The sequence below is a fragment of the Colius striatus genome, chromosome 4, assembly GCF_028858725.1.
Source record: "Colius striatus isolate bColStr4 chromosome 4, bColStr4.1.hap1, whole genome shotgun sequence".
In the NCBI taxonomy this organism is placed as follows: Eukaryota; Metazoa; Chordata; class Aves; order Coliiformes; family Coliidae; genus Colius; species Colius striatus.
Window position 1 is genome coordinate 74,001,161 of NC_084762.1, and position 26,098 is coordinate 74,027,258.

A 26,098-nucleotide genomic window follows, 5' to 3' on the forward strand; every position below is an offset into this window, starting at 1 on the left:
TCTGAGGAGTGAAGTTCTTTAAAGAATGAATTACACTCAACCAATTAGAGTCATCAGAGGAGTAAATCAAAAGGATTATTTGTTTTGACTGGTGTCTGATTTGTTTTTGCCAATATTATGCTCAGTCAGAAAATTAAAAAAAAAGAACAACCCTTAATTAAGTGTGATGTTTTTATAAGCAAAAACCAGGCAGAAGAATCTGGCTTAGATTTCACTGTGCCCTCCGTGAAGGAACTTTTATCGTCTGAGCCATACTGGCTTCTTTCTATTATGTTTTATAATGGACAACAATTATGCTTTAAAAATTGGGTGAGAGGATTTTGGTTTGTATAATGGAGGGCTTAAGCAGGGGGCAAAAGATTGTGCCTCTCTAAAAATCTGATCATGGGAACTTCTCTGCTTCTGTAAATTGTTTATAAAGGATTAAAAACAAAGTGATAGGAATGCAGATGCTCTGATATGAAGTGAGCAAAGTTGAATGATTTTAAGGAAAAAAGGACTTCTTTTGTTTTTCAGTTTTCTCAGCATTTGAAAGGAACTATGTACTGGACTATAACTTCAGATTGCAGAATTGTTAGCAAATATACTTAAAAATAACCCCTGAGGAAACTACTTCTCATCCCAAAATTATTTCCAGCAAGCTGTGCTTGTAAAACTACTAAGAGACTTAAGGAAAGAGAATAGGAGTGAGCTGTTGCTTTCAACATTGTTAAAGTATGTTAAAAGTTGTGATGAAATAGTAGATGTTATTAGAATTCTCATTGCTGAGTTACAAATGTCATTAGGCCTTTGATTAATGAACTTAAGAAAGGTTCAGTTGAACTAGTTAAATAGGCCACAAAGTGGCAAGTGAAATCTATGAGGAACTGCCACTGTATAATCTTCAACAAAAAGATTTCAGGAGATAAACCAAGTAGGCATCCTTGTCATCTCATCATTAATACCAGATCAGTTGCCCATGTAGTGAACTTGTGAAGAAACATATCTAATCGATATTAATGAATAGCATTTTGACACTATTGAGTTAAATTGAGATGTTTATGGCTGGAAAATATTAATATCATGATTCCTGTATGATTTAAAATAGGTTTAAACACTTAATATGGCTTTATTAGATGGGATAAAATTTTCTTGAGGAGATATTTGAAAATTTGATAGGGCTGAAGGAGTGAGTGGGAAAAAGCTGTACCTTTAAAGATGTGTCAGATGCCACCTCTGATTCAGGATATAAGATGTAACTGTGTCTATGTGAAATTACCATGTTTATTCATTCAAAATTGTTTCTTTTGGAAATTACAATTGGTAATCAATTTTCTTTTGGCTTATGCAATTTTTATTAGAACACAAAATGTTTTGAACAATGATAGTAGATGATGTTTAGAGTTACATTATTTGCCTATTTGTTATGATAAGTGTTTATAGTTTGTTAGTTACAGTAGTTTATAATAAAAAGCTTTGTAGCCATTGCTACTTTAAAATCGAATATAGGGACTAAAGCTGCTTTGCATTTGCTGGGTCTGGCACTTAGACTCTATTTTTGGAGAAAGTGTTTTTTTCTGAAAGTGGTCCTGTTAACTTGAGCAACTTTCAGTCTTATTAAAGGAGACAGAAGTTACTTGTATTTTAACCAATACCTTATAAATATTCCATCCCATTGAATGTTGACGGTGATAACACCTAGAGCCTCAAGGGTTGTGTTGGTTCCTGTGCTGCACCAGCTGTAGCCATGTCACAGCCCCACCCGCCAGCTTTGAGTCAGCCTTGTTGGCTTTTAGGGTCGCATCACTGAGCGTCTTGCAATAAGGATAATCTGAAGCTGTGCAGGTGTTCTAAAGGAATGAATTAAAAAGGGTTTGTTGCTTTGGCTCCAGTCTGTGTTGCTGAAAAGGTACAATCTGTGCTGGCAGGAGAGTGGAATTTCAGAGGCACGTAAAACTCTGGTCAGATATCCAAATCTTGCAACCCAAGTACTGTTATCCATATGCAGTTACTCTCTGTGGAAATATTTGATACTTGCTAAATTTATGGTCCAATAACAAGAAAAGGAAGCTAAGCAGTGTCCTCATCTAGAACAAATAATATGACTGCAATCAATTTTGCTATATTGAGATAGCTGTAATCATGTCCATAGTATCCCAGGTTTTCAGGACACTTAAATGGAATAACAGGGTAGTTACTCTCCCAAAGATTTTACAGTTGAAACTAGGGATGAGAGAAGTTGAGTGAATGATGCATTGGAAGCAATTAATATAGTGCTTTGTAAAAAGTTATAAGTACAGATTTTGAGATAGAAGTTCCAGAGTTCCAGAAGTTCAGAGCAAGTACAGAAAACTGTTTGACAGAAGTGGAGGAGGCTAAGGGATTAAACTCACTAGGAGGATTTTGAGGCATGGAGAGCGACAAGCATGGGCAGTAGAGAGAGAAATCCTTTTACTCTGTCAAGTTCGACAGAGGAATTAGGAATGTCAGAAAAAAGGGAGGTTACAAAGGGGAGGTAATGAAAAAGGATGGAAAGAGGTGTGAATCACTGTATGTGCACAGGGAATTAAAACAAAAATTACTTCAGAGGATAGTGAGAGAGAGGAGAACCAAATTTTAAAAATCCTCACAGAGAAAGATGAGAAATGGCAAATAATAACTTTGAGGATCTCTTTAACCATTCAGCTCTTCTTAAACCAACATCTATTCTTATAGCCAGCAATTCTTGCAGGCTCATGTGGGACTAGAGGTGTCTGCCAGTAGGTCTTCTCATGCTCTCAAAAACTCTTTTCTTCAGATATTTTGTTCTTGATGATTGCATCTAGATTTAAATTCTCTGTATATAGTAATTTTTCAACACTTTTTATGACTAATATTTTCAAAACCAGGAAAATCCTTTAAATCAACATTCTTGGGTTAACATAGAGGTTTTCTGGAACAGAGTTTCCTAGAGTTATTCCACCAACAACATAATGCAGTTGCAAGGATTTGTTACAATTTAATTATCTTAGAAAGGACTTCGTGATCTGGAAGTCCATTGTTAGTTTTTAATTTTCAATCCTGCAAAAGAAGAGTATTGATGACTCAAAAGGTGTTTGGTGGGAAGAACACAATACTTAGGCACAGAGTGGAGAATGACAAGGGAAAATGATTATAGAATAATTCTGTATCTGTGAATTGAGTGGGTTGGTGAGGGAGGACAAAATACCTGTACATAGCATGAATAATTACTTGAGATAAACTAAGCAGGGAATATTTAGATGAAATATCATGAAAAGCTTCCTGAGAGAGACGTTTAGCTGTCTACAGAGTGGCTCATCACTTAACTCCCCGAGTTTCCTCAGATTGTGTTTTAAATATTTCAAATGCTGCAAAATACTGACAAGGAGAAGAGTTTACTGTCATGTTGCTTCTCTTCTGCCTCTAGTTTTCAGTCTGTTTTTGTTAGTTCTACTATCTTATTAAACAAAATCCTACTTAAAAAAGCAAAACAAATTCCAATGTATGAATAAATAACGTTTGCTCAGCTGTCTTATTGCTGCAGAAGCCTTGGGATAGGTCCAATCCAAAGAGGAGAAAGGGTTATGGGATTGTGGACTGTCATTTGCAAATCTTCAGGCTTGCAGTTGGTAACTGTTGCTTGTGCTCAAAGCTGAATTTTGTTTTATCTTTATTCTCAATGGTTTTGGTTTATTTCTCATCAGTGAACACAACAGATGCATGTCAAAACTAGTGAGGGAGCTTTTCGTCTGTTTAATATGGGATTATTTCCATGACCTGGAAAATCTGGGAGAAAAGCATAAAGCAGAAACAAAGGAGTTCCTAGAATTTCTGTAACATGCAGACTGCAAAGATGATTTTCATTCGATAATTACCCATCCATATAGTAGATAGTGAACAAACCGAGGGTAGCCATGACAGAAATTGCACAACTGTTGGGAGAAGATTTCTTTGTAAACTGTCTGAACTTCTACTGGCCTTGCACTTGCAGCCTTGTACACCTTTGATGCTCCTCTGGTATTCACAAAGTATAGTTAGTGCATTTTCATCTTGCTCATTCAATCCTTTGACCTCTTCTGTTTTAATGGAAATGGAAACTAGCCTGGACTTTTTTCAGCAGCTTTCTGGAGATGATGTCTTCCATCTCCTGAAGTAATCAATTTTCTCAAAATATACATGTACATGATCTGGTTTTAGGACTTCTTCAAACTCTTTGTGGTATAGTAAAATCCGATTCTTAAGACAAGGAATTTTGCAGTTTAGGGCAATGTTAACAGTGACTTGTCCAAACTGGACTAATTTTGCTGAGTTCTGTGAAAGCTACAATGAAATTTTTAAGGGCATTTTGTCCAACTTGGGGATAAATTGGGATGTAGCTGTATTTACATCTCAATGCCTCGTGAAAAAAAGTCTTACATCATAAGGATACTGCAAATTTGGGGACATTTACTGGACCTTGGTCGTAGTTACTGGCTATTTACATGGAAAATTAATGCGTGGAGTATGTTATGTAAACCAAAATAAGTAATAAATGCTATAAACATTGCTTGGTTCCGATGGATGCAGCCAGACTAATCAAAACTATATTTAAACTGTGTTAGCTGTGTTTAGACAAGATGCAACAAACTTTCTTGGCTGCTGTAGAGAAGGCGTATATCTACCTTCAAAGACATTTACATGGGGTCAGATTTGCCCTATGCTTCCCTTCTATAGAAAAACATGAGAAAAAAATCTGTGCCATTCTCTGCTTTCCCTCTCTGTTGACAGGAATGATTTACTTATTGATGTCCCAAATGTGTTGTTCACTAATTGTCTTATGCATCCTCTTTCATAAAAATTAGGGGATTCCCACTCTTAGCCACAGCAGTCCAGAGAAAAATGGTTTAGGTTATTGTACATCTTGTACTCAAATTTTAATTTTGCAATCTGTTAGCACTGTCCCCTGCTTCCTTTCTGCTTTTATTTTCCTAATTAAAAAAAAACTGTCAAAATTTACATTTTCTTGTTCTGGTATAGCTGTAGATGTTATTTAAAGTGCTATCTACTACACAATTTGCCTAGTGCCAAATACTGTATGAGATACATCCTTCCAGCAAGCAGTGAGAGAGGAGAAAATTCAGACCACCGGGCATGCACAATGGCTTCTTTGTGCCTCTGGTTGACATGTTCCAACTAATAAACCTAACTAGTACTTTCATTTATAAAGGATGCACTGCCAAAGCCCTTGACACTGAAAACAGTGTTTGTTTTCAGTAAATATACACAAACAATTAAAACAAAACAAAACAAAACAAACAACTCAGTAAAATGTGACCCTTGCAGAAAAAAAGCCATCAGACCATGTTCCTTGTTTATTAACCTGCTGCCTGCAGGAGTCATTCTTTATAGAGACTCATGCTTCTCTGGCAAAACTTGCAGTCTGTCACAGTAGGCATCTTCATTTTGAGACAAATTAGCATATGCAGGGACCAGCTTTCTTGGGAATCAGTCAAAATCTATATGTACTGAATCCAATCATTTCCCCCTGCAGATGTAAAGCATACATCTTTTACTTCGACTAAATTAAGTGTAAGATGTGTAAACAGTGCTTTTTAATGAACAAATGATTTCCTGCTGTGATAGGAAGGAGGGAATATACAAGAGTGTTGGACACATCACTAAACACCATGGAAGTTAGTTACACGTTGTGATGGATTCTGGGAAACTCCTTGGTTGTAGGGTCAGTTGGAGAAAAAAAAAAGAAAAAAACCCAAACAAATTCAGAATACAGTCCAGACCCTGCAGATAATGGGAGTAATGTATTTTTAGCTCACATATTAATTTCTTTTAATGTCTCTGACATTATGTATTGTCTGGATTAAAATCATTTGTGTTCAAAACATGTTTTGTTTCCTCTGTGTAAACAGAACACAGGCATATGTTTGCTGGAGTTTCAACTATTGCTCATATGGTCACTGTAAAATATTCCTAATGTCATAGTAATATGCTCAGTAATTTCCTTTCTATTGAGAGCCTTGGAAAAGAAGTTTTCTTGCTATGGCTGATTGACATGAAGAGAATGCCTTAAAAATATGTATTATAGTAGACTTGAGTCAAGAAATATGGTTTAGTGTCTAGTAAATTGTGAGTTTATGCAAAAATGTATGTAAGGTCTTGGATTTAGGGGGAAGGCAGACACTTTGCATAAATAAAATGAAGAAACACGGAAGGTAGATTATTTATTTTACTTTAACAAGTTGTTGTTATTACTGGCCTAGGTAATTCACCATCAGTATTTCCCCTCAAGTATAAGAAAATGTACTTCTTTGGTTTTGCTATAATTCTGTGCTTTGCAAGGTTATTTCAGAAAAGGTGTTTGCTACAAATGTCATACTAAATGAACTTTAGTCTTGTAACGCTTGTATTTTGTATGTACATACATTGTCTCATATTGAAAAACGTGCAACTCATTTTATGAATAGACTGCTGTTGATTTAAGCCTTTGATGATTGGAAATTAGATTCTGAAAACTAAAAATTTAATAACTTGTGTGACATTTAAAGGTACTTGAAATGTTACATGTTCTGGTTAGAATGGTCATATCTGAAGATGTATGGCCCATTTTGAAGTCCTGTGGATGAATGGTGCTATATGAAGCCTTTTCTGCTTTTCTGCCCTGTGTCCTCCACAGTGTTCAAGCTGTCAATAAATAAGGCTCCCTGGGCTGAATTAATTGAGAAGAAAAGGGAGCTGAATATTGGAGAGGCAGGAGAAAAGACTGAAATTGGATTATAAAGTAGCTTTCTAGGAATGTGATAAAATGCCTATATGTCTCATTTTCACCATCTCTGGCTGCCAAATGGAGGTTGTCCTCTCCCTTCTGTTCTTACTATGAGTATTGATTTTCCTTTCTTTCAGATAAAGATGCTCTGATTCAGCCTGTGTTGGGCAGTGGGAGAGGAGACAAACATTTTGAGATAAATGCTCTCTCTTTTGATTTATTTGGAAGTTACAGTGACTCACTGAAGGTGGCTGTTCCTCACCTGTGAGTGAAATTGTTCTCTTGGATCCAGATTCCACCCTGAAGTTTAAAAAATGGTAATGGAGAGAATGGGCAGGAAATTTTAGTCACAAACTTTAAGTTTTTCTTGGTTGTGAAAACCAGTGTAGACATATAAGTGCGACTACTGATCAAGATGATCTGCAGAACAAAGGAAGCTCTCGTTTTTTGATCTTGTTCTATGACAAGATGACCTGCTTAGTGGATGAGGGAAAGGCTATGGATGTGGTCTTCCAGGACTTTAGTAAGGCATTTGACACAGTCTGAGTCCTGGAGAAACTGCCCATGGCTTGGATGGACCCACTCTGAAATGGGTGTACAACTGGCTGGACAGCCAGGCCCAGAGAGTTGCAGTGAATGGAGTCAAATCCAGTTGGCAGCCAGTCACCAGTGGTGTTCCCCAGGGCTCAGTGCTGGGCTTGTTTTGTTTAACGTCTTTATCAATGACCTGGATGAGGGGACTGAGTTCACCTTCAGTAAATTTACTGATGGCACCAAGCTGAGTGAGAGCATAGATCTGCTTGAGGACAGGAAGGCTCTTCAGAGGAACCTAGATGAGCTGGAGCAATGAGCTGAGGCCAATCACCTGAGGTTCAACAAGGCCAAGTGCTGGGTCCTGCACTTGGGCCACAACAACCTACAGGCTTGGAGCAGAGTGGCTGGAAAGATACCTCAAGGAAAAAGACCTGGAAACGTTAATCACCAGCCAACAGTGTGCCCAGGTGGCCAAGAAGGCAAATGGTATCCTGGCCTTGTATCAGCAATACTGTGGGCAGCAAGACAAGGAGGTGCTTGTCCCTTTGTACTTGGTACTGGTGAGGCAGCATCTTGAATAGTGTCCATTTCTGGGCCTCTCACTATAAGAAGGTTATTGAGGTGCTGGAGTGTGTCCAGAAACGGGCAACAAAGCTGGTAAAGTATCTAGAGAGCAAGTTTGATGAGGATCGGCTGATGGAGCTGAGGCTGTTTAGCCTGGAGAAGAGGAGACTGAGAGGAGATATGATCACTCTCTACAAACACTTGAAGGGGAGTTTTAGTGAGAAGGGGGTCAATTTGTCCTCTCTTGTAATAAAAGATAGGGCAGGAGGGAGTGGGCTCAAATTTTGCCAGGGGAGGTTTAGGTTGGAGATTAGGAAGAAGTTCTTCACCAAGAAGGTTGTTAGACACTGGCACAGACTGACCAGGGAGTTGATAAAGTCATCATCCCTGGAGATATGCAAAAGATGTGCAGGTGAGATGCTGAGGGATATGGTTTAGTCTAGTGATGGTCCTGACAATGTGATTGGACTGGTTGATCTTAAAGGGCTTTTCCAACTATAATGATTCTGTGATTCTGTTATTCTATCTCCAGGCACTGTCATTGCAGCTACAGCAAAGGTATTGTGTGGGGACACAAAGAAAACCCCATGATGAGTAATCATTGGCATCTCTAGCACAACATTTGTTATTACATAAAATGCATGTTTAACATCCATCCTTTGCCAGTGCAGTTCCTGCTCAATGTAGCTTGAGCTGTTATTGTGCTTTGTCCTTCTTCCCAGAGGAAAATCAAGTCTGTCGTAACCACATAAAAGCTTTTCTGCAATACATTTACAGCCTGATTTTCAGTCTTGGTTTTGTTTTTCTGTCTCAGTGTTTTCTTGTGGTCATTTGCAGAGATTATGTCCTTAGTATGAGAATCTTCTTTATCTCAATAGACACAGATCAGTGTTGAGGCAATTTATCAAATTTTTTGTATGTGTTTCTGTGTGTTTTCTGAACTTCTGGTACTCAGTTGTGCTTTCACTGATCTGCTCAGAGCAAAGGTCATGTTACAACACCACTGAATAGTATCTGTTCCCAGGTTGCAGTTTATATCAATTTCTACCCCTCAGACCTATGCTGATTTGATAATACTGGCAACAAGTCATGGGCAGTTGTAGTGACATACTTGATTTGTAGTCAACCCTTTACAGAAATGCAGATCTTTTCATCTGCAGCTTTCTCTTTACCTCATTTGACTTCCTTACTATTTCTACTAACATCTTTCCTTGTGTCCTTTTAAAGAAATAAAATATTAACTACCTTTTGTTAGGTTTTTTTTGAAAGGTGTGTATACCAGAGAATGTAGAGTAACTCTAAATCAATTTGGAAGAGAAAGTAACTATGTGGTTGCTTGATAGATTGCAAAGTTTGTAGGCATTGTCTTAGAAACATTTCAGTTCTGTGTCTTTTTGCCTTGTGTGTAGCTCAGTTATAATTATAATGGTGTAATTATGGCAGCAATGTTAGTATTCAATGTCCTGCATCTGGGAAGAGTAAACATCAGTTACTAGAGTGAGATCTGTAACCACACTCTGGGTTATGTGAATGTAGGTGGTTTCAGAAAATGAGCATGCAGCTTACTTATTTCAGGGATAGATGCATTGCAAAGGATCTGTGCTTCGGACCAGCTTTTTCCAAGAGGATGTCTGACACCTGTTGTTCAAATGACTTATCCTGCTGAGCTGAGGGGTTTCAGAATGAGAGGAGTAGCAACCCAGTAGCAGAGTAGTTTTGTCTTTTTTTTTCTCTAACTAATAGAACAACTTAGTTTTCTTTATTTTTAATTTGTAACATGCAAAATACAGGTGAACATATACTTACTGTTGCCCAGGAAGATGAGTCTAATAAAAGTTGAAGTTTCCTGCTTATCCTGACCTTATTTTGCAATCAGCATTTTTTCAAAGCCATAATTAAAATGGCCTCCAACATTACCACCTTTGAAACAACTGGTGACTCACATTCCCTTCAGTTTGTCCCTATCGTATGTGGACCAAAAGGGAAATGGCTGCATAAAGGCTTCAGTCTTTTGAGAAGAAAGTGGTAGACATAAGAAATGCTGGCCAATGTTTGAGCATCTTCTTTAAACAAGTTGAGACATCCAAGAATGTCTTGAAAAGTCAGAAGTAAATTTTATAAAGCATCAGTGGGAGGAGAAGAGTTTAGAAAGAACTACAGATTCCTATCAGTTATTCTCAAATTGTTGTTTTATTAAATTCACTAATGTGGGAATAAAAATTGCTGAATGCACTCAAATGATAAACGTATGAATCAGATTTTTCATGTAGTTACATCTGACAACAAGGACTGCAGTGGATGTCTTAGGAGTTTCTCATGCCTTTCATTTTCTTTATGCAATCTTGTCAGAAGATTATTTAAAGGCTAGAAGAGGTTTCTTGTAACATTCAGTCATTAAAGTATTTAAGCAGGTACAGCCCTGATACAATCTTAACTAAACATGCCTTTCAAGCTTATTAATCCAGGATACATAATCAGTTTTATGTACTACTGTGATAACCATTGTGTTTAATTCTGAAAGTTAAAAGCACAAAACCTAGTAAAATTAGAATAGGAGCCTCTGAGAACAATGCCTGAAGGAGAAATTAAGTTCATTTCAACAGAAACAGATATGAAATGAAGTACAAATAGAACAGCAGTAATAATTTTAGTATGCCACAAGGTTTCATTAGAAAATTCAACAATCTTTATTACATTCAGTGTCAGGGTTGTGGAGACTGAGTGAATATAGGGTCTTATTAGTGCTTATTTTGGAAGTAATTGAGGATTGGTGTCAAACAGCAGTCAGTGGTACTTGCCAGCTGTTTAGCTAGTGCTATATAGATGTCAGAAATTCTGTGAGCATACATTCCTCTGTTATGTGTGAAATTGGGGGGTGCAGGGGTAGTTAAGTAAATAAGTTATTTCAACTTGTAGCTGTAGGAAGAGAAACTAGAGGGAACTGGCAATGAGACACACAGCCTTTGAGATGAAGGTCAGCGATTCAATCTAAGGTGAAAGTGACAGGGAGTATTAGCACTGACAGATTTTGAGAGGCCTAGGGACATAAACTTGATATTAGGTCCAAGTAGGCAGAAACCTCCATGACCCAAACCCATCTTTATAACCTAGACTGAGCTGGATTTTCTGATATGGGGAAAAGAATTCTATTGTGAACATTCTCACAAGCTCAGGAAGTTTCTTGTGCTATGGGGGACCTGAAGAAATTTGTGCCTGTGAAAATGTCAGAGATTAAACCAACTTGCATCCATTCCTCTGGTGCTTGATAGAGGAAAGATGGAGACCCATGTGCAAAGCATAGCTTGACTTGCTTCCAGACTCTTGCCATGAGGACACCCATCTCTTTTTGGGATATGTGTTGTAATTACTCTTCGGGTCCCTTCCAATGAATATTCAAACATTTCACACAAGCTGGACCAGTTCCAAATGAGATAACTTCCATTTTCTGGTACCATGCCTGTGGTAATCACACCATGGTTTTGGGAAGAGGCAGAACAAGGTAATTGTTTATCTTCCCCCTTTCTCTTATGCAATTGAATTTCTCCTTTCTCCAAGGTTTGTCCAGAGCTATGACATATATCTGCTGTCTGTTCTGTGCAAGGGAAGCACTGTTTTATACTCAGCATAAATCATAGAATCCTTTAGGTTGGAAAGGACATTTAAGATCATTGAGTCCAACCCTTAACCTGACACTGCCAAGCTCACCACTAAATCAGGTCCCTCAGCACCTCTATATGTATTTTAAATGATGACTCCACTACTTCTCTGGGTAACCTGTTCCAATGATTCACAACCCTTTCAATGAAGAATTTTTAACTACTGCCCAATCTAAATCTCTCCTAGTGAAACTTGAGGCTGTTTCATCTTGTTGTGTGACGTGTTACTTGGAGAGAGATCGACTCCCACTTCGATACAACTTTCTGTCAGGTAATTGAAGAGAGTGACTGTGTCTCCCCTCAGCCTCCTTTTCTCCAGACTAAGCAACCCCAGTTCCTTCAGCTGCTCCTTATCAGACTTGTGCTCCAGACTCGTCACCAGCTTAATTGCCCTTCTTTAGACATACATGTTCATGTATTAAAAGACGGCAACAGGCAGTAGCCATACAGTGCCCAAATGACTCATGCACTTGAACTGCTTTCAAGCCTTGTGCTATGCCAAACATCTTGAAATGTCTGTTGCCACTGTTTTTTCCTGCTTTGTCACAGATGTACTTTGTACCAGCTTTTCTGAAGTCTCCTGCACTCCAAATGCATTCCAGAGATCTTGCATTAGAAACTCAAATAAACCAAATCTCTTGATTTTAGCCGAAATTCCAGCCTGGGAATCATCCTGACAACAGTTGTCTCATCTAGTCTTTTACAGATTTTTTTTTTTTTTAAATCAACCTCTCTCCATATTGGAGAAAAGTTGTGTCAGAGACACTTAAAGTTTCACAATAGTATACAAACAAAGAAATTAAGGATAGATAAACATGAAGGATGAGTTATCACTTAATATCAAAACTCTGGGGTTTTTGATACACTAATGAGAATCTGTCAGTTTTATTTACAAATACTTAACCAAATCTCTGTGAATATGACTTTTTGGTTTGTGTGGGGCTGTGTACAGGTACTAGAAATTGTAGACTGAGTTTTTGTTTGTGTAAGGAGATAACAGCTCACAGGGGCTTTGGGTTTCCATTTCTTATTATTTTCCATGAATGCTGTCACAGGGTTAAATGTTAATCTTCACTATATTCCTACAAAATAAACAGTTGTTGGATCCCATTTTACTGATAAAGAGATCAATACAATATAAATAACTAATCTGAATTTAGAAATTATCAATTGTTAATCTTCAAAGTCTATCTTTAAGCCTCAACAGAAGTGCTGTTTTGATTGTCAGGAGCTAAAACAAACTGAAAGGACTATAATTGGTGAAAGAAGATTTGTAATCTGAAAATTATGTTGAGACTTTGAAGACGTGTCTCATACAATATGTAAAGCAGTTCTTTCAGGGTTGATGTAAGAGAAAGACTTCATGTTGCAAGCCGAGTAATGTTTCTGTGGGTCCTTGCATCAGTTCATAAACTATTAGACAAAAGTTGCAAATGATTCCATAAAATGAATTTCATCTCAACTTTAATTTGCACTATGATTTTGACTGACCTAAGTAAAAGGGAGGTATTTTGTCTTCTGCCAGTTAAATACGGTTTTGAAGATTACAGTTGTACTTCAGCTGTGTGGATCTTGAAGGACATAGTTGGGCTTGGTAGAACATTTCTAAGTTGTGTTCTGCTTTTTGTGTCTCATGAAGTACTCAGAGCCAAAAGAAATAGGGATTATTTATAGAGCCAGCAGAAAATATGACTTATTCATTCTGCAATCAGTGTCGTAATAAAAAAACCCCAAATCTCAGGAGATCATTTAGCCCAACTCTTTGCTCAAAGCTACATCAACTAGGGCTTGTTTTTTTGGTATCTCCTAGGATGGAGATTCCACAGACTCTGTGCAGCACTTCCAATGTTCTACAACCCTTGTAGTAGAAAAGTTTTATTTCTTTTCTTTTAAATAGAATTTCTTGTGTTTCAGTTTGTGCCTGTTTGTTCTGTCAGTGGACACTATTAAGAATCTGGCTCCATCTTCTTTACATCCCCCATCAAATATTCATACACACCGATGAGATCCCCCAAGCCTCTCTTCTCCTGTCCCAGCTCTGTCAGATACTCAGTCCCTTCAACATCTCTGTGGCCCTTGGCTGGACTTACTCCACTATATTCATATCTGCCTTATTTTGAGGAGCTCAGAGCTGGACATAGCACCCAGATGCATCTCTCCAGTGCTGAGTGGAAGAGGAGGATCACCTCCCTTGACCTGCTGGCAATACTCTGCCTTATACAGCCTGCATGACCTTGGTCTTGTTTATAGCACAGGCACAACTCTTATTGTCAATTAATTGTCCGCTGGGACCCTAAGCTCCTTCTATGCCAAACTACTTTCCAGGTGGTCAGCTTCAGTATGATCCTTTAAAATCAGACAGCTCTCTTGGATGTTCACTGTAGACCTTTATATCCCCAATCATTTCTTCATTGTTTGTAAGTTTGAAGTCCAGCAGAGCATCTCCCTCAAGGGTTCCCCAGTCATCTCTGTAATAAAGTCATTGGTGTACTCCAGAGATTTCCTAGATCGCTTGTTCTCTGTTGTATTCTGTCTCCAGATATTGGGACCTACAAATGTGGGGCTTCTTCCTCTTCAGGCTATCTGTAGCAGACACACTACAGTGTCACCCCAATCAGTCTACTTGCTAATCCTGACCCATAAGCTCCCAGCTGGTTCAGGCAGAACTCCAGGAGCTTCCACTGTTCTCATATAAAGGGCAGCTCCCCTTCATCACCTTCACAGCCTGTGCTTCCTAAAGAACCTGCACGCATTATTTGCAGCCTTCTGGTCATACAAACCATCCCACCATGCCTCAGAGTCCCGAAGGAGATTGTAGCAGTGCAGCTACACACAGATCTCGGTTCCTTCTGCCCATTCCTCATGCTGCATGTGCTCATCTTTCAGTCATCACTTCATAGTAACTTCCTCACAGTGGGTTGCTGCACTTCAGGAAATGCATGAAGTTAGCACCACATTGAGGAGTTTATTGTGCAGCTTAAGAGAGAGGCAACGTGTGTCTGGGGAAGGGAAATAAAAATGTTATGTACACATAAAAAAAAATAGTAAGGAATAATAAGAATCTTAAAACTCTGTGACAAATAAAAGGATAATCTTGGCAAAATTCTGAGAAAACTTGTGCAGGTGCCAGAAATGTCGGCTAAGCTGTAGAAATAAAAAAGAGTTACAGAAATCAAATGAAAGACTAATTGAGTGTTTTGGCATACCATACAATTAAATTCTTTAAGTATCAGGAGAAGAAGTGGCAAGAACCTGGCCTACATGTGAACTGGTGAAGAGAGCAGCATGAGAAAAGCCTCTGTCATAGGCTGAAGTTGTAGCTGTGAATACAAGCCTGTGAATCTGTGACCGAGAGATAAGGAATTTCTGCCATGACAGCAGAAAGGTATGGAGCCATCTCACACTATTAGATAGCAAGGACAAGAGGCATCACCAGTTCTGATAGATCATTGTGACTGTAGAAGTGAGATGATGAGACAGTTTTGGGAGAACTGATTATGTGATCAGCACTCCTTTTAGTAAGTATAACAGAGAAAGACAATGGTGCGGTAAAAGGCAAAAACTGAATTTCCATTATGTCCAGCTGGTGGTGATGAATTAAGTAAAAGCTTCTGGAGATGTAAAACTACAAGGCAGGCTTGAGAGCTGACAGCATTCAAGTTTGACTTTGGAATGCTGCAGTGAGGGCCCAGTAGGGCACGTTTTAAAAAAGCTTGTGTAGTAATAGGAAAAATACTTTTCTAAACATCGAAACATGTTTGTTCAGAGAGGTGATGGTATCTATCTTTAGAGATTTTCAAAACTTGACTGGACAAAACTCAGTTGTAAGATCAAGTTGACCTTGCTGTGAGCAGATGTGGAAGTCAATGAGCACCCAGAGATCTCTTCCAACCTTAAATATTCTCTGATGCTTGATGTCTGGCATTGGGACATAAGTGTTACATTTTGAAGCCTCCTCTCTTGTAGCCCTCCTGTTACTACAGCTATCTAAAGGTGGTTTTGACTTGCTTCCATCAGCAATCTTCTTGAGGGATTTGTAAAATGAAGTCTGTTTTCTTGACTGAAGTTCAGAAGTGACTACTCAGGATGGATTTTGGGACATTTAGGTCATCATAATGCTCTAAAGGAGTGCTAGTGAGACACGGGTGTGACTTAAGGAGTCCTCTAGAGTTCTTGAGAGAAAATCATAACTTGGGGTTTTTTTGAGCAAAAATGTACTTTTGTTTTTTATAGTTTTGGAAAGAGGTGCTTACCAGTAGTGTCACCATGTACAAGTAGGACAGTTTTTGTAAATGCTTCAGTGAAAGAAGTAGCACTAGGCAGTAGTGTTTGTTTCAGTTGAGATTAATGGTGATATCTGATTAAAAAAAAAAAAAGGAGGATAAAACATTGGGAATATAGCTATTTCTGTAGCATTGTGGAATTGTATCTATCTCTAAAGTGAAAAATATTTAAATACAAAGACTCCAGATTATAAAATAATCCTTTTCTTCCTATACAAATAATCTACTACGTGTGTAAGGGAAATCTTCCTTTGATAAGTGTAGAAAAAGGATTGTTTCTCTCTGCATCAAGTCAGATGCTATCTCAGCTTTTAGACAGGGGTATTTCAGCGTTTCTTGGCTAATCTTTCAACTAAAAAAATTAAATTGCCATATAATATTTATGCAAGGGTGAGTGATATTTCAGTGACACCTGGCTTTGTTTAGAGGTGGTTATTGTTATGATTTATCCTCTTAAAACCACTGGAGGTGGGCTGAAATATTAAAATCTGTATTTCAGAAATAGAGGATTATGAAGAAGGATATTATTTCTGAAATGTTACAGCTCAGGAAATAGGAAATAAAGGCTTCCACAGAACTTAAATATGGAAATGTTAAGTCTTAAAATCCAAAATTTAATATGAAAGTGGTAACTATTTCAATACTTGATTATCTTTTGAATGCTTATATAGTTTCTATATCTGGTTACCTTTTTTACAATTCCCTTATCAGTAATAGCTTATTTTCAGACTAATTTTCTCCTTTACTGTCCTATATATCATAAATTGTATCTGTCCATGCTATTTAACTACTCGGTAGTTTTGAGATTCACTTGAAACAGGGAGGTTTGGTTGCAATACTTTCTGAGAACACTTGATTTTCAATCACTTTTAGAAAGTAGAGATTCAGCTTTAAAGAGTTTAATATATATTGTGACACAGAGGCTCTTTGAAGGTTAATAAGCTTTTTAGCAATAATAGGGTTGGATTCTTGAGTGACTAAGTTAGTCACTTCTGTTTCATGTACAGATTTATCATTTAATCGGAAGTCTGGAAGTTAAGACTGACTACAGTGCATATTAAGTAGAAAGAACAGTTTATGTTTTAATCATTTTTTTCTTTCTGAATTTCACTGTATCTTTAGGACTGTAAATTAGTTGAGACAGCTAGACTGATTATTTAAGAACCATTCCTAATGTGCATGAAATCTAATAAAAGGCACTGAAGTCATATTATTTGGACACCAAAGCTAAAAACTAATTTGAAGAAGTATACATAAAAAATGAAATCCACTAAATGTGGTAATGTTCCCAATTTACAATTAGGTCATGATTTTTAACTGAAGGCAGTTAGTGTTTTCACAGAATCACAGAATGGTAGGGGTTGGAAGGGACCTTTAGAGATCATCCAGTCCAACCCCCCCTGCAGAAGCAGGTCCATCTAGATCAGGTCACATAGGAACATGTCCAGGCAGGTCTTGAAGACCTCCAGGGAAGGAGACTTCACACCCTTCCTGGGGAGCCTGTGCCTGAGCTCCCTCATCAGAACAGTAAAATAGTTTCTCCTTATTTTTAGAAGGCATTTTTTGTGTTCCAGCTTCATCCCATTACCCTATCCTGTTGCTAGCTACTATAGAAAAAAGGGATACCCCCACATACTGATAACCACCATTTAGATATTTGTAAATATGAATAAGATCCCCCCTCAGTCTCCTCTTCTCTAGACTAAATAGCCTCAGTTCCTGCAGCCTTTCCTCGTATAAAAGATGTTCCAGTCCCCTGATCATCTTGGTGGCCCTGCCCTGGCCTCTCTCCAGGAGTTCTCTGTCCCTCTTGAGCTGAGGAGCCCAGAACTGGACACGGGACTCCAGATGAGGCCTCAGCAGGGCAAAGTAGAGAGGGAGCAAAACCTCCCTTGACCTGCTGGCCACACTCTTCTTGATGCATCCCAGACTACTGTTGGCCTTCTTGACCACGAGGGCACATTGCTGGCTCATGTTTAGCTTATTATCAACCAGGACTCCCAGATCTCTCTCTGCAGAGCTGCTCTCCAGCAGGTCAACCCCCAGCCTGTACTGGTGGTACATGGGATTGTTGCAGATGTAGGACTCTGCACTTGTCCTTGTTGAACCTCATGAGATTCCTCTCTGCCCAGCTCTCAAGCCGGTCGAGATCCCACAAAAGTTCAGAAAAACAAAAATCTTTCTTTTCACATATTTGTTGCCCAAAACAAGTATTTGGGAAATGGTCAGAGTAAATTTTAATGAAAAGTTTTTACCAAGTAAGCATTTTTTACCACTGAATATCTCTGATATAGCTGCATGCTTCAATTTAGCTGTTGAAGTTCACTTGTGTTGAACATAACTGGTCAAAGAAATATTTTTTTTTTGTAGTAATGAACCACACATCTTTAAATGCAGGAGATTTTATAAATATATATATAAAATATGTATCTTATGTGTATATATGGAACCTTGTATGTAAGTCTAGTTCTAATACTATGCCATATAGTGCTATGTTACTGATGGGCATTCAATTTTATCAGTTATATCTTCCCCAAATATGGAGATGCTGAACTTGAAATAATGATAGTATACACACAAAATGCAATATCTCTGCAAGAGCTATTAAAATGGTTATCTTTACTATGCAGCTTTTAAGAAGTTTCCTTTGAGTTTCTTTTGGACAAGTTGGGGTGGATTACAGAGAGGAAAATTATGTGTGATGCATTTGCTGCAGTCTCTATGCTGCTATAGCACACAGGATTACATATTCTGATTTCTTTAGATTTTGGAAGGCCTTTGATGCAAAAGCCAAGTGACTTACAGAGTATTACTGCATGATAGAAATAAATAACTACTGTAAATATTTTAAAAGCTGAGGAATGTTGGCTTGTAAACAGGAATGTAGTTCTGCCCAGACATAAAGTATCAAGTAGGATGAGTTCTTACTTTGTTGTTTATTTTGCTGTGTGAGTTTAAGAGTGAAAGGTTTGAGGTGGAGTAGGGAAGAGAATGGGTCAGGGTAAAAGAGAATGGGTCAGGGTAAAAAACCTTGTTATGCACCAACATTTTTTTCCATTGAGATGACAGAATTTTTCCTAAAGAGAGAAAGATAATGTAGTCTGCAGACTCAGAATGACTTTGAAAAACGAAGGTTGCTGTGGACACTGGTGCCAGTTTTTCTATGTGGGTAAGCACTAGAAAAGTATATTGCTTGGTGCTGATGTTTTCCAGAATGTATTTGCAAGCACTACTGCAGATGATGCTAATTGATCCTAAACCTGCAGCACCAGATTTACTACTCTTAATTTGCAAGTCTATGTAGATGAAGATATTACTTAATCATAGGATGAAAGGCAAGTTAAGGATGATGGGCTTAAATTTAGTCCTGCCAGCTGTTTTATTTGCCCACTAGTTATGTACATGATATGCTCCCTTTCTCTTTTCCCTTGTTCTCACGCTGTTAACACAGTGAAATGAAGAGAATCTTTAGATCCTTTCAAACTGAAGCCATCTGGCCATTCATGGTTGTCATGCTTTCCAAACTGGTAGATTACTCAAAATGTACTCCCTATGCTTAGATGCACAGGCCTGAAACTGGCGCTGGATTCCTCTAAGAAGCTGGGATTAAGTGTTTTTCAGTCATGGTTTAGTTAATGTCAGAAATTTTACTTGAGACTAGGGAAAAGAGTAAATTATAAAGTGTGAACATGTTTTTGTGAATAAAAAGAGTAATGAGTATCTGGGGAGGGAGATAATTTATAGGCAATTTCTTGATTGGTTTGAATAGGGGATCCTAATTCTTATCTAACTTTTGTTAATTTTGATCCAAACACGAATCAACTGTTGACGATGTTCAAGTGTTTAAGGTAAGTATTGTATAGATATCCCATGCCCTGGGAGAGAATTCACAAAGGAAAAATATCCAGTCAAATAACGTACCTTATTGTGGTACCTAAAACTTAAGGTGGATCTATTTAGAAGCAAAATAGAGAAATGCTTTTCGTGAGTTTCCAGTTTCCAGATTTCTCTCCTTAAATAGTGATGACAGAGGCGTGAAATTTGCCCCCACAGCGCTGGAAGTGGGCTCACCTCAGAGCTGGGGGATGTTTCAAGAACTGCTTACTGGGACCAGCACTGTAGCTCACTGCCCCTGTTACCAAGTAAAAAGCAGCTCCACACAAACCCATGATACAGGAAATTACTCTGTGTGCTGGTTTTCACAACTTGACACAAATGTTACTCTACTTAAATTCTAGGATTGGAAAGGTTACAGTTCTGTTCTAATTCATGTATTATCTCTATTGTTGCATAGAATGAGACTTTTCCCTTATACCTCTACAGGAGCAACTGGGATTGCAGAGACTAACTAAAAGTGGAATAGACTTTTCTTAAAATTCCCACTAACCAAATAGAATTTCACCTACATTTTATGAAGTTATTGCATGACAAATGCAATAAGAATGTGTGACTACGTATCGAATGGGAGATTATTTTTTAGTGACAAAAAACATCCCTCTTAGAAAATGGTAACTGCATGATATATACAAATATATGTGAGTGGCTGTCTCCTCTTCCTAATCATCTTCGTTTTAAAATAAATAAATAGCTATATAAATACATATAAAACATAGTATAAGTTTCAAAAACTTCAATATACTTGATTGAAATGCTGGGTATGACTTAAAGACATGCAATAGAGGACATAACACTAATGCAGAAAGAAATAGAAGAGCTCCTCTTTTGTTTGAAACATTTTGTGCAGTTTCCCTTCTGCTATATTATCTCAGGACTCTGTCTAGAGTAGCATTTCTTAGCTGTGTCACTGCAGGATCGCTGTGGGAAAGCCAGATCTCCAGTTGTCATGTTGCATGCAAATTCTCTTATCCTATATTTATTTTTCGTTAATTTGGCAAATGTGTATTGCTGTATTTGTACTGTCCCATGTAGTTGCTTGTGCTCTCTCTGCACATTCAAAACAAATACTTATATTTATATACAGTTAATTACATTTTTGTTGACACAAGCTGACATTCCTATACAGATATTTTCACAGAATCACAGAATGGTAGGGGTTGGAAGGGATCTTTAGATATCATCTAGTCCAACATCCCTGCAGAAGCAGGTCCATCTAGATCAGGTTGCATAGGAATGTATCCAGGTGGGTCTCAAAGACCTCCAAGGAAGGAGACTCCACAACCCCTCTGGGCAGCCTGTGCCAGGGCTCCCTCACCCTCACAGTTTTTTCTTATGTTTAGGTGGAACTTTTTGTGTTCCAGCTTCATCCCATTACCCCTTGTCCTGTTGCTAACTACAATAGAAAAAAGGGATGTCCCAACCTCCTGACACTCACCATTTAGATATTTATAGATGTTAATAAGATGTCCCCTCAGTCTCCTCTTCTCTAGACTTAAACAGCCCAATTTCCCGCAACCTTTCCTCATAAGAAAGATGTTCTATTCCCCTGATCATCTTGGTGGCCCTGTGCTGGCCTCTCTCCAGAAGCTCTCTGTTCCTCTTGAGCTGAGGAGCCCAGAACTGGACACAGGACTCCAGATGAGGCCTCACCAGGGCAGAGTAGAGGGGGAGAAGAACCTCCCTTGACCTGCTGGCCACACTCTTCTTGATGCATCCCAGACTGCCGTTGGCCTTCTTGGCCATGAGGGCACATTGCTGGCTCATGTTTAGCTTATTATTCTGTATAAATGTGAGTGATTAATTTATGTATAGATTTAGAATTGAGAATCATATAACAGATTTGAAAGCAATGTGGTAGATGCAATAATCCTTGATAGCTTACATCCTTCATAGTTTAACTCCTTTGTTGGAACACGCTGCCCAGAGAGATTGTACCCACCTGGACATGATCCTGTGCAACCCAATCCAGGTGAACCTGCTTTAGCAGGTGGTTCGACTGAATGAGCTCTAGATCCAACCCCTGCCACTCTGGGATTCTGTGTTATTAGCCTACCTGTACAGAAACTTAGAATCCTATTACTATGTAATATTATTTCCAATAATATAGTAGTTTAGAGTGAATTTCAGAAATACTTCCATTCATTGCTCAGAAACATTAAATCTGCTTAAAAACCAAGATAAACATGTTTTGTTATTTTATGACTGTGTCTTCTTTTAAGAATGTCTGTTGCTAGCTATCAGCAGGATCACTGAAACTTTTGTTTTAGCAGCTGCTACAAAAGTATAATAGTTTAATAAAACAACTGTTCTGAAAAAACTCTCACAGAGAAGTACAATGATTGCATTCATATAATTGCTCTTGGTGGCAACTGAAGTAAATTTAAGTAAAAGTTCATCCATAAAATTATCTGACTTTCTCAATCCTCTTGAACCTTGATCTATTTTGGTATAATGTTCTGGGGTTGGTAATGATGCTTTAAGATTGGAGTCTGTAACCCCAAATGGGATTATACTACTTTCTTCTGATTCAGAATTTCCCACTGTTGCAATGTGTTATTTCACAGAAATGAAGAGTAATTCCCTCTCGGACACTCATGTTGAGATTGCTGCCAGGGAACAGCATTAGTAAGTTATTCTTTCACTGCTAAAGACAAGGCATCACTTCTATTGTAAACTTGGTTCCCTTTCAATAGGTTTACAAACTTGTTCTAAATAATTCACTTCAGCCTGAAGCTCTGTTTCCCAGGAGAGTGAATAGTTATCTTCTGAAAACCAGTTTTTACTTTAAGAACAAACAAACTATATGGCAATTTTGAGATTGTGGAATAGACATCCTTCAAACCACAGACGTGCTTTCACTCAGAGCCTTTTCTGTTCTTTCTTAAAATTCATTATTTGCAAATTCCTTACTGAGTGGATAGTAATGAGTCTGCATCAGTTGGCTGCAGTGTGCTGGTGGTTGAATTCTGTCCTCCATAGGGGCATCGTGATGTGGCTGCACATGCATCCCAAACCTTCAAAACTGAGTTCATTTATGCTCTGCCCTTACCACCTGCATGCCAGTCTTTGTGTGCACTTGGTCCTCCTTTATAAATAACCAAAAAGAGCAAAGAGTACCGCAGTGACCACTTGCTTTCTACTCTCCTTTCAGGAATGTTACTGCCATCAAAGCTGGCATAGCTTTTCTTAGATTATCTAGTTTCAAGTTTTATTGCTATTGTAGCAGAGGGTTGCTGCAGATTAAGTACTTCTACTGCAGGGCAGCATCCCTGGAAAATATGCTGTTTGCTGTCTTTCACACAAGGCCTGGGAGGATCTGGATGTTAAATTGCAGGAATACCTCCTGAGTAAATCTGAGGCTTTTACAGAGGGATCTGATGTCCAAATTTAAGCATTTTTGAAGGAAGGGACATTTTGGAATAAAGGCTGCAGTATGTCTATCTACTACCAAGAAAATCAGTCTGTACTGGAAAGCAAGTACATATTGAGTTAAGGCTGGATAAACACAAAAGAAAATAGAAGCATGAGAGAAGGAAAGAGTAAGCTGCTCTTCAGATTCTGATTACAATCTTTTCTAGCTTCTAAAGCATGATACTTTTGTTTTTGTAATGCACACATTTATAAACATTTCATAGTGTATTTTCTGAATTTTTAGTTTAGTGCATTCTAGTTGTCCATTTGGCCTTCATTTCATACAAAGGGAACTTTTAATTGTGTTACCTGAGTTGGCATTTGGTTGGATGAAAAAAAAATGGTTGTTTGATGAGCCCTTGATGCTTTTTGTTGTGCCATGATCTGTTTGTCCATTAACTTTAATAACCAGTGAAAACATACTAAGATTTCTCTCATGTGAAGTGAAAAAAAAAAGAATTTTATGCCTCAGCCCCAAGTTGACATCTCACAATGTCAGCTGCACAGTTGATATCACAGGTTCTCACCCTCCAGGGGTGAAAATAGGAACAACTCCTTATGTTCTCATTTTCACTGCTAAAGTACTTGTTGTGTGATGAATGAAAACTGAGATGGTATGCCAGGAGATTGTCATCCCTTAGGGAAATGTCAGGAGGAATGGCTATTTTTCACCTTTTTCTAAATCCTCTAGAGGTCTGAGATCTGTTTGATATCAGCCAACCAGAGAGTGCAAAGCATCCCGTCATGTATGAGAAGTTCTGGGCAAGATGCAGGCTTTGATGTTCCAGGGTCTCCTTCAGTTTTTCCTCAGTGCTGAGCTCTCTAATTCCACCCTATCCTAAGGGCACTCTTTACTGGTAAAAGTTCTTCAAAGATTCCTGAGTAACTTGGTTTTGTCCTACTGCATCATTTTACCACACTGCCTTCTTGGCTCAGAGTTCGTGACCTTCCTTGACCTCCCAATTACAGTGATACATCCATCATCCCTTCAGCTTCAGGTCCACTTAGGGAACTGTCTCACTTCTGGTATTGGCCTGGTGCAAGATGTTGACATTTGAAGAGTTCAGATCTGACAGTGGATGTTTCTGGAGATGCATATACTACTATATTCTGCTATAGCCACAACATTTTCTTTGCAGAAACCCATCTGGGACTTGCTGCCATGTCGTTTTTAATTTAAAATATTCTTATGACTAATTGAACTATAAAATACTTTGTCATTGTTTTAGCACATAGGTGATCCAGTAATAAATTAGAAGTCCTCTGTGGCAAGTACCATAGATACATAACAGAACAACAATCACTATCTGGACACACTTCAGTCTAAGTTCATGTTTCTTCCTTATGCCTTCCCAAAATAAGATTAATCAAATTTCATGCCTAAGGGCTTAAGCAGCTGGAAAATGAAAGATATTTTCACCATTCTGCAATGGAGCAGTCTTGTATCTCTGCAAAGTATGCATTTTGTTAATGTACAGGGCAAAACCTTTCATTTAAACATTCCTCACAGCATATCTAGTTTGATTTAAGCAATGGTTTGAAGGAGTAAGATGCCTTTGGTCATTCCAGCTTTATATTCAGCAACTAGACAACAGTGCTTTAGTTTTATTCGAAAAGTTTCCTTCCTTATGTTCTAAACTAAAAAGCCAAAGCTATGACAAAACTACTAAAAAGCTTAGATGATAAAATTACTTCTCTGCTTCAGTGTTTTCATGTAGATATATGTTCTCATAATTGCTTTTCCAGGTTGTATTGGTCAGTGGACATCTGGACAGCTGGGACGTTGGGCAAGGAGCTATGGATGATGGTGGTGGAGCATTTATATCATGGGAAGCATTATCACTAGTTAAGGATCTGGGTAAATATTTAATTTTAAAATATTTTTAATGCATTACATTTCCAGGACATTTATATGTTTCTATTTCATCCATTCCTCTGAGTGCAAATATTCATACTTGGTATAAATATTTTGCAAGTTTGTCTGTTAAACTTCTTTCATCACAGGGGTCATCCAAAAGCAACATATGAGTCAATGATCTAGAAAGTGCTTTGAGTCTGCATGGTCAACATCATCAAAGATGATAATATTTAGGTACCTTAGAAGGAAGTCACTCCATTTGGTCTTAATGAGTTCCTCACTATTGATGAAGATAAAGATTCATGAAGTCACTGATATTTATTAAGCAAATGTCATCATTCAGCACATCCCTAAATCTTTCACTGTCCTATGTGTTGCTTTCACAGTGGCTACTCAACTTAGTTTCCAAACCCTTACCTTGCTCTTGGTAACATCTCAAGACAATTTCATCTAAATGTCTCTCAAGGGAATGTAACTAAGACTGAATCCAGACAGTGACCCTGCCTCTGGTCTTTTCCTTTTCATCTACATGTAAAGATATTCAGCAAAAATTATTCAAAACTTCACAGAAGCTTGTATTTCCAATGCATATATTTCACTGGATTTGTTTTTTCCTTGAATATTCTTTCTAAGTAGATTTATATCCTGCCTGGACTTATTCCAGCAACTATTGATAGATACATCTATACCACCAAAATGTTCTGTTCTCTGCTTTGCACTTGAGGGCTGATTTCCTGATTATGCTTCTTTCATGTTGCTGATTTTCCTTGGTGAAGGAAATCCAGGTCAGAGGAAGTACACTCTTGCGACATCACTACAAAGATACACCTCTGTCAAATTTGGCTTAGCCATGGTGCTCTGTCAAATGTTGTGGACTCTTGTCTTACCAAGCAACATTTGATGCTGAGTCCTTGCACTCCTGCTACAACAGGTCTGTGGGATGAAGAACGGTGATTTTTTCCAGGGATCATTTCCTTGAATGATTCTTGGTCATCAGGAGGGGTGACAAGGTGACTTGGTTCTAGAATTTGGTCTGTAGATCAGCTGGATTCTTCTGAAGTCAATATTCTAGCACACCGGCTGTTAACCCTGGGCTTGCTGGTCTCCTCCAGAATTTCTGCTCAACATGAATTGAACTAAACTCCTATGCCATCAA

General features: G+C 38.2%; 1 protein-coding gene across 2 annotated transcripts in view; it reads left to right on the forward strand.

Annotated features, from left to right (window-relative positions):
- Nucleotides 1-26,098, forward strand: part of CPQ (carboxypeptidase Q) — a 173,617-nt gene that overhangs the window by 87,584 nt on the left and 59,935 nt on the right. For both annotated transcript variants that reach the window (XM_061995505.1, XM_061995503.1), the window contains exon 5: nucleotides 24,831-24,942. In XM_061995505.1, coding sequence (XP_061851489.1) covers nucleotides 24,831-24,942 — 112 coding nt within the window. The remainder of the gene's footprint in view (nucleotides 1-24,830; nucleotides 24,943-26,098) is intronic.